General features: G+C 33.7%; 1 protein-coding gene across 2 annotated transcripts in view; it reads left to right on the plus strand.

Moving 5' to 3' along the window:
• The window catches only part of top2a (DNA topoisomerase II alpha), a 44973-nt gene that overhangs the window by 11217 nt on the left and 20096 nt on the right, over positions 1–13660 (plus strand). Inside the window, exons 1-16 of one of the 2 annotated variants that reach the window (NM_001310015.1) lie at positions 165–395; positions 2247–2393; positions 2534–2624; positions 3309–3372; positions 3451–3596; positions 3684–3781; positions 5628–5840; positions 6403–6576; positions 7912–8013; positions 8109–8246; positions 9164–9302; positions 9386–9543; positions 10944–11069; positions 11154–11264; positions 11362–11467; positions 11660–11769. In NM_001310015.1, coding sequence (NP_001296944.1) covers positions 369–395; positions 2247–2393; positions 2534–2624; positions 3309–3372; positions 3451–3596; positions 3684–3781; positions 5628–5840; positions 6403–6576; positions 7912–8013; positions 8109–8246; positions 9164–9302; positions 9386–9543; positions 10944–11069; positions 11154–11264; positions 11362–11467; positions 11660–11769 — 1950 coding nt within the window. In that variant the 5' untranslated portion in view covers positions 165–368. Of the gene's footprint in view, positions 1–164; positions 396–2246; positions 2394–2533; positions 2625–3308; positions 3373–3450; positions 3597–3683; positions 3782–5627; positions 5841–6402; positions 6577–7911; positions 8014–8108; positions 8247–9163; positions 9303–9385; positions 9544–10943; positions 11070–11153; positions 11265–11361; positions 11468–11659; positions 11770–13660 lie in introns of those variants that run through there. The other variant, XM_073917415.1, reaches the window with a different exon arrangement.

A 13660-nucleotide genomic window follows, 5' to 3' on the forward strand; every position in this document is an offset into this window, starting at 1 on the left:
CCGGAACAAAAATGTCATTGGATGAACGGTTGCTATCTACGATCTTATTGGACATCTGAATAGAGGCGGGCCTTTATTCAAAATCTGCAACATCGTTGGTTAAGGAGGCAAAAACCCAATCCATCCTTGACAGTGATTGGCCAGCGGTTCGGCGGGAGGACACATTTGTGATTTGAAATTTCAAATACTGCTAGTGGGGTTTCTGACTCGTGTTTTGTTAGTTGCTCTTGTGTTAGTGCAGTTTAACTTTAGATATATTTTTACAGCTAGAGTTAGAATCGTCTGTAATTGAGTTGGCACTCGACGACAGTATTGTTTAGGATAAAGTTTGATAAGCTCCGTTGCGTGTTAGAGGTAAAACGGTGAGAATGGCTGGAACAGAAGGACCTCTGAAGGTAAATTATATTAACATTATACACCACAATTTTCACCGGATAGCAATGCCTTTATTATATTTATGTAAAAGATTAGAAAGAATATATGAATGCATTAGATGACAAATGTTCTAAAATGCAGAATATTGTAAATGTGCTCCATTATCTAACTTTTTACCCAAGTAGTTGAAATGTTTAAACATTAAAGTGTAAAGTTACGTTAGCGTTTTATTTTCCGTTTATTTGCGTTATTTTTTGTATTTGCATGCATAGATCCGTCCTAACGACAAGTTCAAAAAGATTCTTCCATCCTAAATCCTAGCAACACTAAGTTACCGTTACAGATTATAAGTTACCAAGTTACGGTTAACGTATAGCATTCGGGAATTCACCAACCTTTTTCATCTAAAAAAGAGTGTCAATCAAAAGCTTTATTTGCTAAGTTATTTGGTTTCCCCGTTTTTACGAGTGTCCCCCTCTCAGATAAAGATTAAAACATTCTGTGGTCGGTAACGGTAACTTACTCTGGCTTGTATTAGCGTTGAGGCTAATAACGTTACTTCTAAATAGCGAACAGAAACGTTTAGGGTAATGTTAGTTTGTGAGTTATTTTAATCGTTTAAGTTATGTCTTTTGTCTTTGAATAAATAATCCAAATTCTAAAATGCTTTCTGGCATAACGTTACTAACTGTTACTCACTGTAGTAACACTTATTACCCTTTGTATCGTGTTTAAATTATAAGTCTGGCTGAATTTACCTTTTGTTAAATATCCATAACAGTTCTAAATAATTTAAAAAATAGTATAACAATATAGCAAAGAGAAAGACAATGGCTAAGAATAAAAAATCGGTATAAAATAAGAGAGGGGCACATAAAAAAGTATTAAAGCACATATTTTAGAAGATGTAACTGCTTTCTTTTTATGAGACTCTAAAATGGTATTCAAGTACAGTTCCAATTCTCGTTTAAGAAATACAAAGTTTGCTTTACATATAGTATACTTACATTTGTGTATATATATTAAAAAAAACCTTTCCAATAAATAACTTGAGCTGTATTAAAAAAAAAGTTTATTAAGAAATTGTTTTTCTTGAATGTAAAACCTCAAAACAACGTGTCTAAAGCTTAAAGAAAAAATCACTGCAAATATTTTGGTTAAAATTGAAAAATTCATTCATCACATCAGACCAGAAAGTTTTAACAAAGGGACAATCCCAAAATAAGTAAAGAACAGAAGTCTCATAGAAAGAACAAAAGACATCAAGGTCAGTTTTCTGTAGAAATTGTTTAACTGGTTAAAATCTGTGAATCATTTAAAAAAATTCTTTAATTTTATTTGTTAATAAATTAAATTGAAAGAATTCTGGGGGACTGACCATACAACCATTTAATATCGTCAAAAAGATTGTTCCAGTAAGAAAAAGAGGGATTTGAGTTGACAATATCTAAAAATAAAGATTTTATTTTTAAAGACCAATGTATTTTCAGGCATTAAAAGTGTACATCATATATATATTTTTCATTATTATTGCCCATTGGAATCTCATGTAATCTTTTATATATATATATATATATGTGTGTATATATATATATATATATATATGTATATATATATATATATATATATATATATATATATATATATGTATATATGTATATATATATATATATATATATATATATATATGTATATATATATGTATATATATATATGTATATATTCTGTATATGTATACATATATATTCTGTATATGTATAATTATTATTAATTTTTATTATGGAATTGTTTGGATTGTCATATGATTATTTAATATTTTATTGATCATGCCCTGTGTAAAATTGGTGTAAAGTTGTTGTTAATTCTTATAGAGTTTATTTGAGAATAAGGCTCTCAGTAAGCCCAAGAAAGATGAGAAGCGTCTGTCTGTGGAACGGATCTATCAGAAGAAGACCCAGCTGGAGCATATCCTGCTTCGACCTGACACCTACATAGGCTCAGTGGAACCTGTGACTCAGGTATGGAAGAGCCACACTTCATAATGATTGGGTTATTGCCAGATCTTTAATATAACATAATATAGTCCTAGAATTAAGTTTTGAATTATTTTTCTAATAGAAACAACTTCTCTTTAATGACTTGACTTTTTATTTTTTAGCAAATGTGGGTGTTTGATGAGGATACAGGGATGAATTGCAGAGACATCACATTTGTGCCAGGACTCTACAAGATTTTTGATGAGATTCTGGGTGAGTTTATGATGAATGTCAAGCAAGCTGATGCTAACCTTTTTTTAAAATGGATTAGTCTAGCCATTATTAAAACCAATAGTTAACTATTCTGGTTATCACATCGTTCACTTAACTTGTTGGGAAATCTGGCTTAGATTGTTTTTGGCAGGTGTAGTGTTTGAAAAGATGTACCTTCATTTAACAAGGGAACACTTTTTTGTAAAAGCTTTGTGTAAATTCAAAGTTATTTGTTTCTTTTTTTTATGAATGTATTCTTAAAACAAAATGCGCGCAAAACATTGCGTGCAAGGTTTAGCAATGACAGCATTTGTTGAATGCGTTTTTTATATCTGTATTGCTTGTGCCATTGTTTTCTTGAAGATGGGTATCCTTTTGTTGTTCTAAACTAAAATCATTTGTCTTCTAAACTTGAATATATTCTTACATAAACCTGACAGATTTGTATCCCTTTATTTACAATTCTACATAATGTGTTGTAAAATATGATTATTAATCATTATTATGAATGTGCAAGTGGTTTAATTCAAGTCTGGCAAATCAGTTTATATAACAAGCGGATATAATTTAGGTTATTAGCTTTCATTTACATATCCAACACATTAAATAAGCACATTAAATATGGTAAAAGTTGAAGCATGACACATTGCTGCTTAAATGTAACATCTGTTGTCCTGTTCATAGTGAATGCTGCTGATAACAAACAAAGGGACAAGACTATGAACTGCATCAAGGTCAACATTGACCCGTAAGTACTGCTCATTCTCTCACTGGTCAGTGGTGTAGGTTGAGAATGCGTAAGTGGTGCTCATTTGTGTGTCCGCAGAGAGAATAACACAATCAGTGTGTGGAACAATGGGAAGGGTATTCCTGTGGTTGAACACAAGGTGGAAAAAGTGTATGTTCCTGCTTTGATCTTTGGCCAACTCCTGACCTCCAGTAACTATGATGATGATGAGAAGAAGGTCACAGGTAAGATTGTGCTCAAAGTTAATGGATTCCTGACAGCACTTATGTGGTGTGACTTGAAGTTGATTTGTAATTGTGTGTTGTCATCAGGTGGGCGAAATGGATATGGTGCAAAGCTGTGTAACATCTTCAGCCTAAAGTTTACTGTGGAGACTGCTTGCAGAGAGTCAAAACGCTGTTTCAAACAGGTGAGTGTTGGATACTGTGTTTTAATTAGGGCAGCAGCTATCAATTAATCTACCACTATAACCCATAGAGTATTAGGATAAACTTTCTATTTTCTTTCAAGTTATTGTCACTGAAATGCAACAGCAGTAAAAATTGCATAAATGCCAATCGCAGATACACTCAAACTTTACTGCATTCACCTCAATTTGCAGCTATTTCACTATATTCTGAATTTAAACAATGGAAGTTTTCACCAGAAGTTACGTTAACAATATAACTACAGGATAAAATAAAAACAAGCTGCATATTGCCTAAAATAAATCTAGGCAAATCAAATAAATGTTGTACAGGCAGTAAGTGATGCGTTAGTTTTCTTTTTCGTTTTTTTTTTTAACGAAGCATTGATTACTACAAATTTAATTGATTATTTTTTAAATTGATTAAATTGAAAAAAAAAAATAAGTTTCAGCCCTAGTATTAATAGTTTGCTTTAACCAATACAGTTAATTAGCTAATTACTTGTGGCTAGGAAATAAGCTATTTTATTATTATTCTGTTGGGGCAGATCAAATTTTGTCAGGGCAATTAAAAGTCTACCACAGTTAAGCGCCGATTTGGGCCAAGCAATTTACCCACATGTCATGTAGAGAAATAATGCTGCAAATTAATTAATTAAACTTTATTTCCAAGCATCAGTGAGTACGTTTACATGGACACCAATAATTAGATTTTAATGTGATTAAGACATTACTCTGATTAAGAGTCTACAATGAGTAATCATGTACCATGATTTTTGATTAATCCGATTGAGGTCATTATCGAAATAAAGAGAAACCGGATTGAGACATGTGCAGTATGCCGATGTTTTTTGCATTATTGAAGTGCAGTACAGACATGTAAACACCTTAAACTATTGCCATGTAGGACTTTTTGCTGCATTTTGCGACAGGATAGTCCACATACACACATTGCTGTTTGTCTTCTTTGCACCTACCGAGTCAGTAAAGACCACAGACACCTGCATTGTGAAATTCGTTGTTTTTTTTTCTTTTTTCTTCCATTTAGCATGCGGTATGAACTTTCATTAAAACAACACTTTTCCAGCAGTTTATAGCTGCATTCAATATCTTGTTTATCACAGGGGATGCATGAGATGTTCCAAAGTAAAAGTAAAAGTGCTAAACTGCAGTTAGTCGACAAATTAAAAATGAAACACCCAAAATTACCTGTAACTCTGGAGGAAATTTGGATAGTGTGGTGACGCAATGACATTAATCAAATTATGCGTTATAACATGTAAAACGGGATCATGAAAGCAACATTCAAAAAGCAACTCATGTTAACGTCTTAATATTAGTATTGTCTTAATTAAATCTAAATTGATGTCCATGTAAACACAGTCAATGTTGTTGGTGGCATGCTTAATTTCCTGCAGAATTCTTGGCACAATTTTGTTAATTTGGCACAACCATCTCATTGTAAATAAATTCCATATTCTTTACTGCTTGATAAAAACAATGCTGCATAAAATGCAAGTCGGACCAAGTTTGTAACGCATACACACATCTGAGATCATTTTTTTGTGTTTGTTCAAAGTCTGTGTTAGAATTCACAAGTTGCAATGATTTACTTTCGATCAATGAATCATTGCAGACTTTTCTTCTGATACATTTTTGCTCATTTTTAATGGCATTATGGCCCCCTCAAACACTTTGTGTAGCTTCATTCTGTTTGGACAGTTTACAATTCAGTGACAAATCCATTTATGTAGTGATCAGTGATTGTGATACTTAAGTTGTATGACAGTCAGATGTGATTTTGCTAGTGGCGGTCATTTACCAGAATGTTTTAATCTCTTCTCCGTAGACATGGTTTGACAACATGGGACGAGCAGGTGAATCTAAGATTAAACCCTTCGACGGTGACGACTACACCTGCATCACATTCCAGCCAGACCTGGCCAAGTTCAAGATGCAAGCTTTAGATAAGGACACTGTTGCGCTACTGACTCGACGAGCATATGACATTGCTGGATCCACTAAAGGTGTCCGTGTCTTACTTAATGGAAAGAGGCTGCCAGTAAGTTATATTTATTGCATTTACCCTTAAACCCATGTTCATTGTATTTTTGTATATTTTTATTTTATTTTTTAATAAGTTGCAAGAGAAATGGGATGCATTGGAAAATAATAAATTGTAGGAATATCCAACCTGAAATCTCAAACTGAATTTTAAAGTCTAGATTTGATCAAGTGATTTTTACCCGATGTTGTTGGACACCAGATTAAATCTTTTTGCTTAAAGATGAAGACCCCACTCAATGTTGTACTGCACAACTCCCCGTGCTGTAAGATACATTTTACTGCACTGTCCTGCTTTTAATGACTCCAGAAGACTATTTTTATGAAATGATCTCTCTCAAGGACATTTTTAACAAAGTGACACCAGGAAAATTTTTGAATTCTTATGATGAATTAACACTAAAAATCTTATTTGGGTTATGTACTTATTTGTTTGTTGTTTTTATTTGTATATTTATTATTGAAATAATCTTGCCATGAAAATGGCTTTGATTGCTGACATGGCTGTAAATAAATACATTACATTTTAAATTTATGTTTAAATTCTTTTTGTCTTTCAGATTAATAATTTCCGCACCTATGTGGACTTGTATGTGAAGGATAAGGTGGATGAAACTGGTTCTCCCCTGACAGTAGTTCACGAGATGGTGAATGAGCGCTGGGAAGTGTGTCTTACCCTTAGTGAAAAAGGGTTCCAGCAAGTCAGCTTTGTTAACAGCATCGCCACAACTAAGGTAATCATAGTGTCTGTGGGGTCTTAAAAAGTATTAAAAGTTGATCAATAATGAGAAAATTAAGGCTTTTAAAAGGTGTTAAAGTCTTAATCAGGTTTTAATGAGGTCTTAAATTTTGTTCAAGCGTTGTCTAAAGTGTTTAACTCCAAAAAAGCATAAATGTATTCATTTTCCTTGATCCTTGCAATTGGTTTGAGCCAAGGCACGTTTAGCCAAGCTCCTCCATTCGGGTGACGTCATGTAATTTGCGGCAAACATGGAAAGGTGACGTGACACTTTCCACATATAGCGAACCCATAGAGTGGAACAGATAGCAAAATGGGAAAATGTAAGTTTGAGTACTTCTGATTTGAGAAAGATGGGTTTAAACAGTGGCTGAAGCCTGTCGCCAACAAAACAATCACGTTTGTTTCTTCCAGGCTTCTCTGAGTTTTGTTACACGGTTGTGCTTCATTGATTTATTGAACTACAACTGTTTATTAATATCTGTTTATTAAGGTCAAAGTTTAATATGGATTAGGACTTAGTGGCAATGAAGTCTTAATATATTCTAAGAAGGTCTTTAAAAAGTCTTAAAAAGGTATTAAAATTAACTTAAGGATTGCTGCATATACCCTGGTAATGTATTCAGATGAATAAACAGCCTTTTCAAAACTGTTCAAAAATGTTTTTTTAATAAATCTTCAATCAAACAGATGCGTCACATATTCTAAACCAGATCTATTGATTATTTAATGTCTACAAAATATAATGTAGTGTGTAAAGTTTTTTTGAATTCTTTTATTTGCTAGCAGTGGTTGGAAGGGAGGGATTTTAGCGTATCTTGCCTAAGCTGTCAATCATCTGACAAGAAATGCCATTATAAAGTGAAAGCAAATGTGTAGAATATGTATAAGATAATGTAAGTTGTATAAAGTTAGCTTTTTTTTGTAGATTTGGTGACTTTAATTTAAAAATGTATTAACATAAATAATAATTGGGTAAGCTAAAAGTGTCTGTAGTGTATATGTGTGAATGAGGGTATGAGTGTTTCCCAACGATGGGTTGCAGCTGGAAGGGCATTCACTGCGTAAAAACATGCTGGATAAGTTAGTGGTTCATTCCGCTGTGGCGACTCCAGATTATTAAAGGGACAAGCTGAAAAAAAAATGAATAAATGAATTAACATAAATATTTAATAAGGTACATGCATACAGTAAAGTTTCGTTGTGACAAACCAAGTCAATTTTCATTTTAAAAAGTCAAAAGCCAAGTTTCTTTCAGTTCAGTTTTAAAGCAGCCCTACACAAATCGTTTTTCAGCTTCATTTGGTCATTAAAATGCTGTGTGTTTCAGGGTGGCAGACACACAGACTATGTTGCAGATCAGATTGTGTCCAAACTGATTGAAGTAGTGAAAAAGAAGAACAAGGCTGGAGTAGCCGTCAAACCTTTCCAGGTACATTCAGATGTTCTGCAAACTGCATCAAATAGTATTGCCTTCTCATGGCATTCTAAATTAATCACCATGTGCTGGTTTAACTTTGTGTGCAGGTCAAGAACCATATGTGGTTGTTTGTGAACTGTCTGATAGAGAACCCCAGCTTTGACTCCCAGACGAAAGAGAATATGACCTTGCAGCAGAAGAATTTTGGTTCTGCCTGCTCTCTGAGTGACAAGTTTGTTAAGCAGGTAAGAACTGATTTCTCGATCATTCATTGCTGTAAAAAATCATGGCATAATGGGTGAGAGTTTAGAGTTAATATAAATATGTTAGACGTATTTTACTGGTTAGTGCATGTTACTTGAGTTTTTTCAACACATTATTACCATAAAACAAAGAGAATGGGATTTACATGCAAAACAAACTTGACAAAATTACCCTTAATGTTAGAAAAGATTTCAACAAATTCTCCAACCAGTGGAACCAGTGGTTTCTCCCACATGCTCTTATTTGTAAAATCATTTTAACTATCAAGCATGTTTTATTTGAGTGTGTTGGCTTTACTTCAGTGAGGAAGGTATTTCATTTAGTTCATTTATTTGAAGTATACATTTTTAGCAACTTTTATAGTTTTAGCAAAAATAGTGTAAAACCTTAATGTAATCAACAACTCCAGCATACTTTTTCTCACCATAAAAATGGCCATGGAAGGTGAAGTGGTGTTTTAACATAACAAATCTTACCATCAATCTCTTAATAGCCTATTAGTTATATATTTAACAACCCAAAAACCTTAATACTGTTGTGTTTTGTTTCTCACTTAATGTATTCACTTTATATTGCAATGCATTAACAATTAATTGCAATTTAATTACTCAACTTTGTATCACTAAATCAGGGTTTTGCTAATGGTGGTTAAAGATATGTTTAAGTTGCAGTCAATTTGTCAACAGTGAAGTCATGACTTAAAATCAGAAAGACTTTCATTTGATCAGCTCAATAAATTTGTAATACTTGAATATGTCAAATATGTGTAGAACTTTTTTTGCTCTGCCACAAATCTTCCAGTTATGATTCCTGTATGACTGCCCTTGGATTTTGACTACTGTTAGTGCAATTGAACTTTTAAAGCTCTAATAAAATCCTAATCCATCTATGTCTGCAGGCTAATGGGTGTGGAATTGTGGAAAGCATTATGAACTGGGTGAAGTTTAAAGCCCAGGCTCAGCTCAATAAGAAATGCTCAGCTGTCAAACACACGAAGATTAAAGGAGTACCTAAGCTGGATGATGCCAACGATGCAGGTAACAAGAGGTTTGTTGTAATGTTAAATGGTCACGACACCTTCAGCCTGGATGTTCATTGCCGGGTGCTTTGTTTGTTTTAGGTGGAAAGAACTCCAATAGCTGCACTCTAATCCTGACCGAAGGAGACTCGGCCAAAACTCTGGCCGTGTCGGGTCTGGGTGTTGTGGGACGTGATCGATATGGTGTCTTCCCTCTGCGTGGTAAAATGCTCAACGTTCGAGAAGCTTCACACAAACAGGTCAATGACTAAAAATTAATCACTTTCATTTTTAGTTACATACCCCACAAAAGTTATTGAGAGAGAGAGCAAGAAAAAGAGGGGTTCCTTTCAGAAGAATTCCTCCATATGCCCTAATCCCTTTGTAGGATCCCTTTTGAAGGAACTGGAGCCCTTCCAAATTTAATGCAGTGTGCGACTCTAAACAACTTCCCTCCTCAAAGAATCATGTGGGCCAATGTATCTATCAGTTGTATTTTTCAAAAACACCAAATCCAGCACTTAGAAGTGGCCATTTTTGAGCACTTCAGTTTTGAACGACATTTCGGAGGGGTAATTCTATCGCCTTTTGGATGGCACTGTTTGTAAAACACTCATGCCATCAGGCTCACTTCGCTTATGGCTCTCTTACGCCACCCCTACACTATTCACCGATGCCAAGCTGACCAATTACAGATCTTACGCTACATGTCTCTTTGTGTACTTAATTTTTTGAGAGATGTGGCATAACGTATGGCTAAGGGTGTGCGATTGTTTAAAGATTGCGCTTCACTCTGTGCAGAACTATGAATTAGCCTTAAGCAGTGTACCATGGTCTTTTACTTAGCAAATTATAAATTTGAGACCAGCAATAATCAAACTGTCTATAATAATGTCGAATTAGACATTCTAGGTTGGCTCAATTGTATTTACTCAATAACGAAGCACCACCTAAATGTAATTACTGCCAGACTGCTCTTACCCTGAAACATATTTTGTTGGAATATGGAAGTTTGAATACCATTAGACAAACTTGTATAAGGAAAGTACTTTGGACATTTTATAAAGGTGCCACCAGGAAGAATCTTAAATTATTTATCAAAAATTGAACTAAAAAAAGCATTTAACTTTGAATATATTTTTGTGTGAATTTGATTTATATTAAATATATTTGTCTAAGTAGCTTTTTATTGTAATACGAATTTGTTTTTATCATGTAATATTTTATCTATATCCATTTTGCCATTAAATAGCCCATAAGTTCCTGATGTGGCAATAAATAAATAATAAATAAATACCATGATCTTGTGTCAAACACAATGACCGTAAAAGAGAAGGGTCTCAATGAAATTTGACAAGGGCGCAAGAGACCCGCTTATTATTTTTTTTCTTTTTCTTTTTTTTTTTAGGGTAATGTTATTAATATATCGTCTTAAATGTGTTTGACTTTGTTTTTCCACTTGGCATGATTTTGATTTTTCTGTAAAATTTCAGTGATTTGAGATAAATGTAGACCATGCCTCAAATCAGAAGACCAAAAACAAGCATTATGCCAAAACTCTAATGCTCCATTCTAGAAAGTCAGATGGATTTAGAACAGTTTAAAGTGTATTGATGTTAATTTTTCTTCCTGTGTCATCAATTTAAATTTTTTTTTGTAGATCATGGAAAATGCTGAGATCAACAACATCATTAAGATCCTGGGTCTGCAGTACAAAAAGAACTACAGTGACCCTGAGTCACTCAAGAGTCTGCGCTATGGCAAGCTCATGATCATGACAGATCAGGTCAGACTCTGCCATGGTGGCTCTATTGTGAATTATAAAACGGTGGTTGTTTGCTGTGTATATAATGATTGGTGACTTCCACAGGATCAAGATGGATCTCACATTAAAGGTCTGCTGATCAACTTCATCCATCATAACTGGCCATCACTGCTGCGCCATAACTTTCTAGAAGAGTTCATCACCCCTATCATCAAGGTAATCATGAAGCCAACAGCCCTTGATGTAAACAATACATAAAAATCCTTGTTGTGGAACCACTTCATTAATGCAGTGCTGTTTTTTTTTACTCCAGGCATCCAATAAGAAGCAGGAGATTTCTTTCTACAGTATTCCTGAGTTCACTGAGTGGAAAGAGAAGCAGAGTAGCATCAAATCCTGGAAAATCAAATACTACAAAGGTTTGTCTTAAACACCTGTGGTAGTCCACTGGCAAATGTAAGCAATGGTTTTACTCTGTCTCTATCTGTGTGTGAGTAATGTTAAAAGTGAATGGGTCACTGATAGGGTACTGCACAATTGGTGTTTACATACCTTTAAAAGTTTTTCAAATGTGCATGATGATTTAGTACCTTCTATTTACTTCTCTTCAGGTTTGGGTACCAGCACATCAAAGGAGGCCAAAGAGTATTTTTCGGATATGACAAGACATCGAATCCCTTTTAAGTACTCCGGGCCGGCTGATGATGAGGCTATCACCCTGGTAATCATCTTCAGTGTTGTATTAAAATTTTGCTTAAAATATCATGATTCCGGGTTGGATAAGCTATTTTTAAAATTTCATGATACAATTGAGCAAAAGTAATACTGCTCATACTGTTTCAAAATCTGATATTTTTCATTAAATTGTATTATGTAAAAGTTCTATTATGTAAATATATGGATCACTTTAGCAGGTTTTCTGCAGGGTCTTAAAGTCTAAAATTTTAAAATAAAAATTTTAGGCCTTAAAGTCTTACATTTGCTGTTCTAGGTCTTAAATATTTTTACACATGTCTTATTTTTCCGATGTCCATGTAACGCAATATCTAATTCTTATCTAAATTCTTTTTTGTTGTTGCTTGGTTTTCGTGTTGTTGTGGTTCTTTATTTCACTAGTCCAAATGTAATTTGCGGTATTAACTACAAATAAGACCAACATGCAATAGCCAATCAGCTTTATGTTATTAAACTCAGTGTGCGTGGCGAATGTAACAGCATAGCTGTGTTTGCAGAGGTTTATTTTGGGTGCGCGCAAAATGATTTCGGTTGGCGGAGCTCACAAAATTAGAGACTCGGTTGAACCGTTCGCGCAGCACCGCGTTTGATTTGAGTTGTACTCTGAAGAGATTTTATCTGAAACTGGTACAACTGTACAGACATCTTTATGATCCGTCCATGCATGATCATAGGGAAAACCAGATGACCAATAATTCTTGGCTAGAAATTGCAACAGCTGTGAGAAAGGAGGAAAGTTTTTGTAAAAGTTTGGTAAAACAAAAAAAGACGCCATGCAAAAGTGGAGACCCAGGTGGTTTTAATATTACAGAATGTTTTTTCACCATTCATAGGTTTTACACTGATGTATATATTACATTTTTTAATTTAAAACTATTTGATTTTAAATAAGGTTACAAGCTAAAATAAAGTAACAAATTATTTCTTTGATAACTGGAAAGGAATATTTGAACCTATCAGTTTACAATAAACTGATGCCCAATTCTGGGCCTTAATGGTGATAATGGTCAGAAATGTTGGACCATTATTGCCTTCTTAGCTTATAAGTAGAGGACAGAAACTAGCCTGACAGTAATGTCAATTGTTGATTGGGCAAAAAAAGTTGTGGTTTTTTTTTTTTTTTTTTTTTTTTTTTTTTTTGCTTTTACTCCTGCCATAATAAATACAATTATTGAGCAACCCATGTTCTATTGCCATTTAATATTCAACTTTAATAGGTAGAACTGTCCAGGATATGAACTGTGTGCAAGTGATGCATCAAAGTTTGATTTAAAATATCTTGAATGGTTATAAAAATCCTTATAATTACTATAATAATTAATAAAAACAATTAGTTTAAAAATCTTCAATGATATTATGATATGACCTAGTTCCAGAAACTTTCTACTTCTATGTTTATCTGTCTGATTTTACTGTTTCTTTTGACCTTCCCCTGTCATTAAAAGAATAGCTCAATTTGAACGCTTCAAGGATAAAAGCTTTGTCCGTTTCGTGAGGTGTGCAATGCGGCGCCAGGCGATGGTATAAATCAGCCTTAAGATGTTTGTTTGTTTTTCCTGTAGTTCAATAATGCATCTAACCTGTCTTTAGTACTGTTCAATTTGAATACATTTATTTTACCACAAATTTTGTGATTTTGCATTTTCTCTGTGTATGCATGTTTTTGATATTGTGATATAGGTCTTAAATTTAATGCTTAATAGTCTTAAAAAGGTCTTAAAGTCTTAAATTTGGCATTGTTATCTGCAGAAACCCTGTTAAGCCTTATGCATTAGCCTGTTCGTATAAAGTCACCAGTGGAACTTTGATAGTCATGTAGTTAAAAAAAAAAGTTTGATACTGCACCAAAACAAACAAACTGTTTCAATATTTTTTTT

The sequence above is a fragment of the Danio rerio genome, chromosome 12 (assembly GCF_049306965.1).
Source record: "Danio rerio strain Tuebingen ecotype United States chromosome 12, GRCz12tu, whole genome shotgun sequence".
Lineage (NCBI taxonomy): Eukaryota > Metazoa > Chordata > Actinopteri > Cypriniformes > Danionidae > Danio > Danio rerio.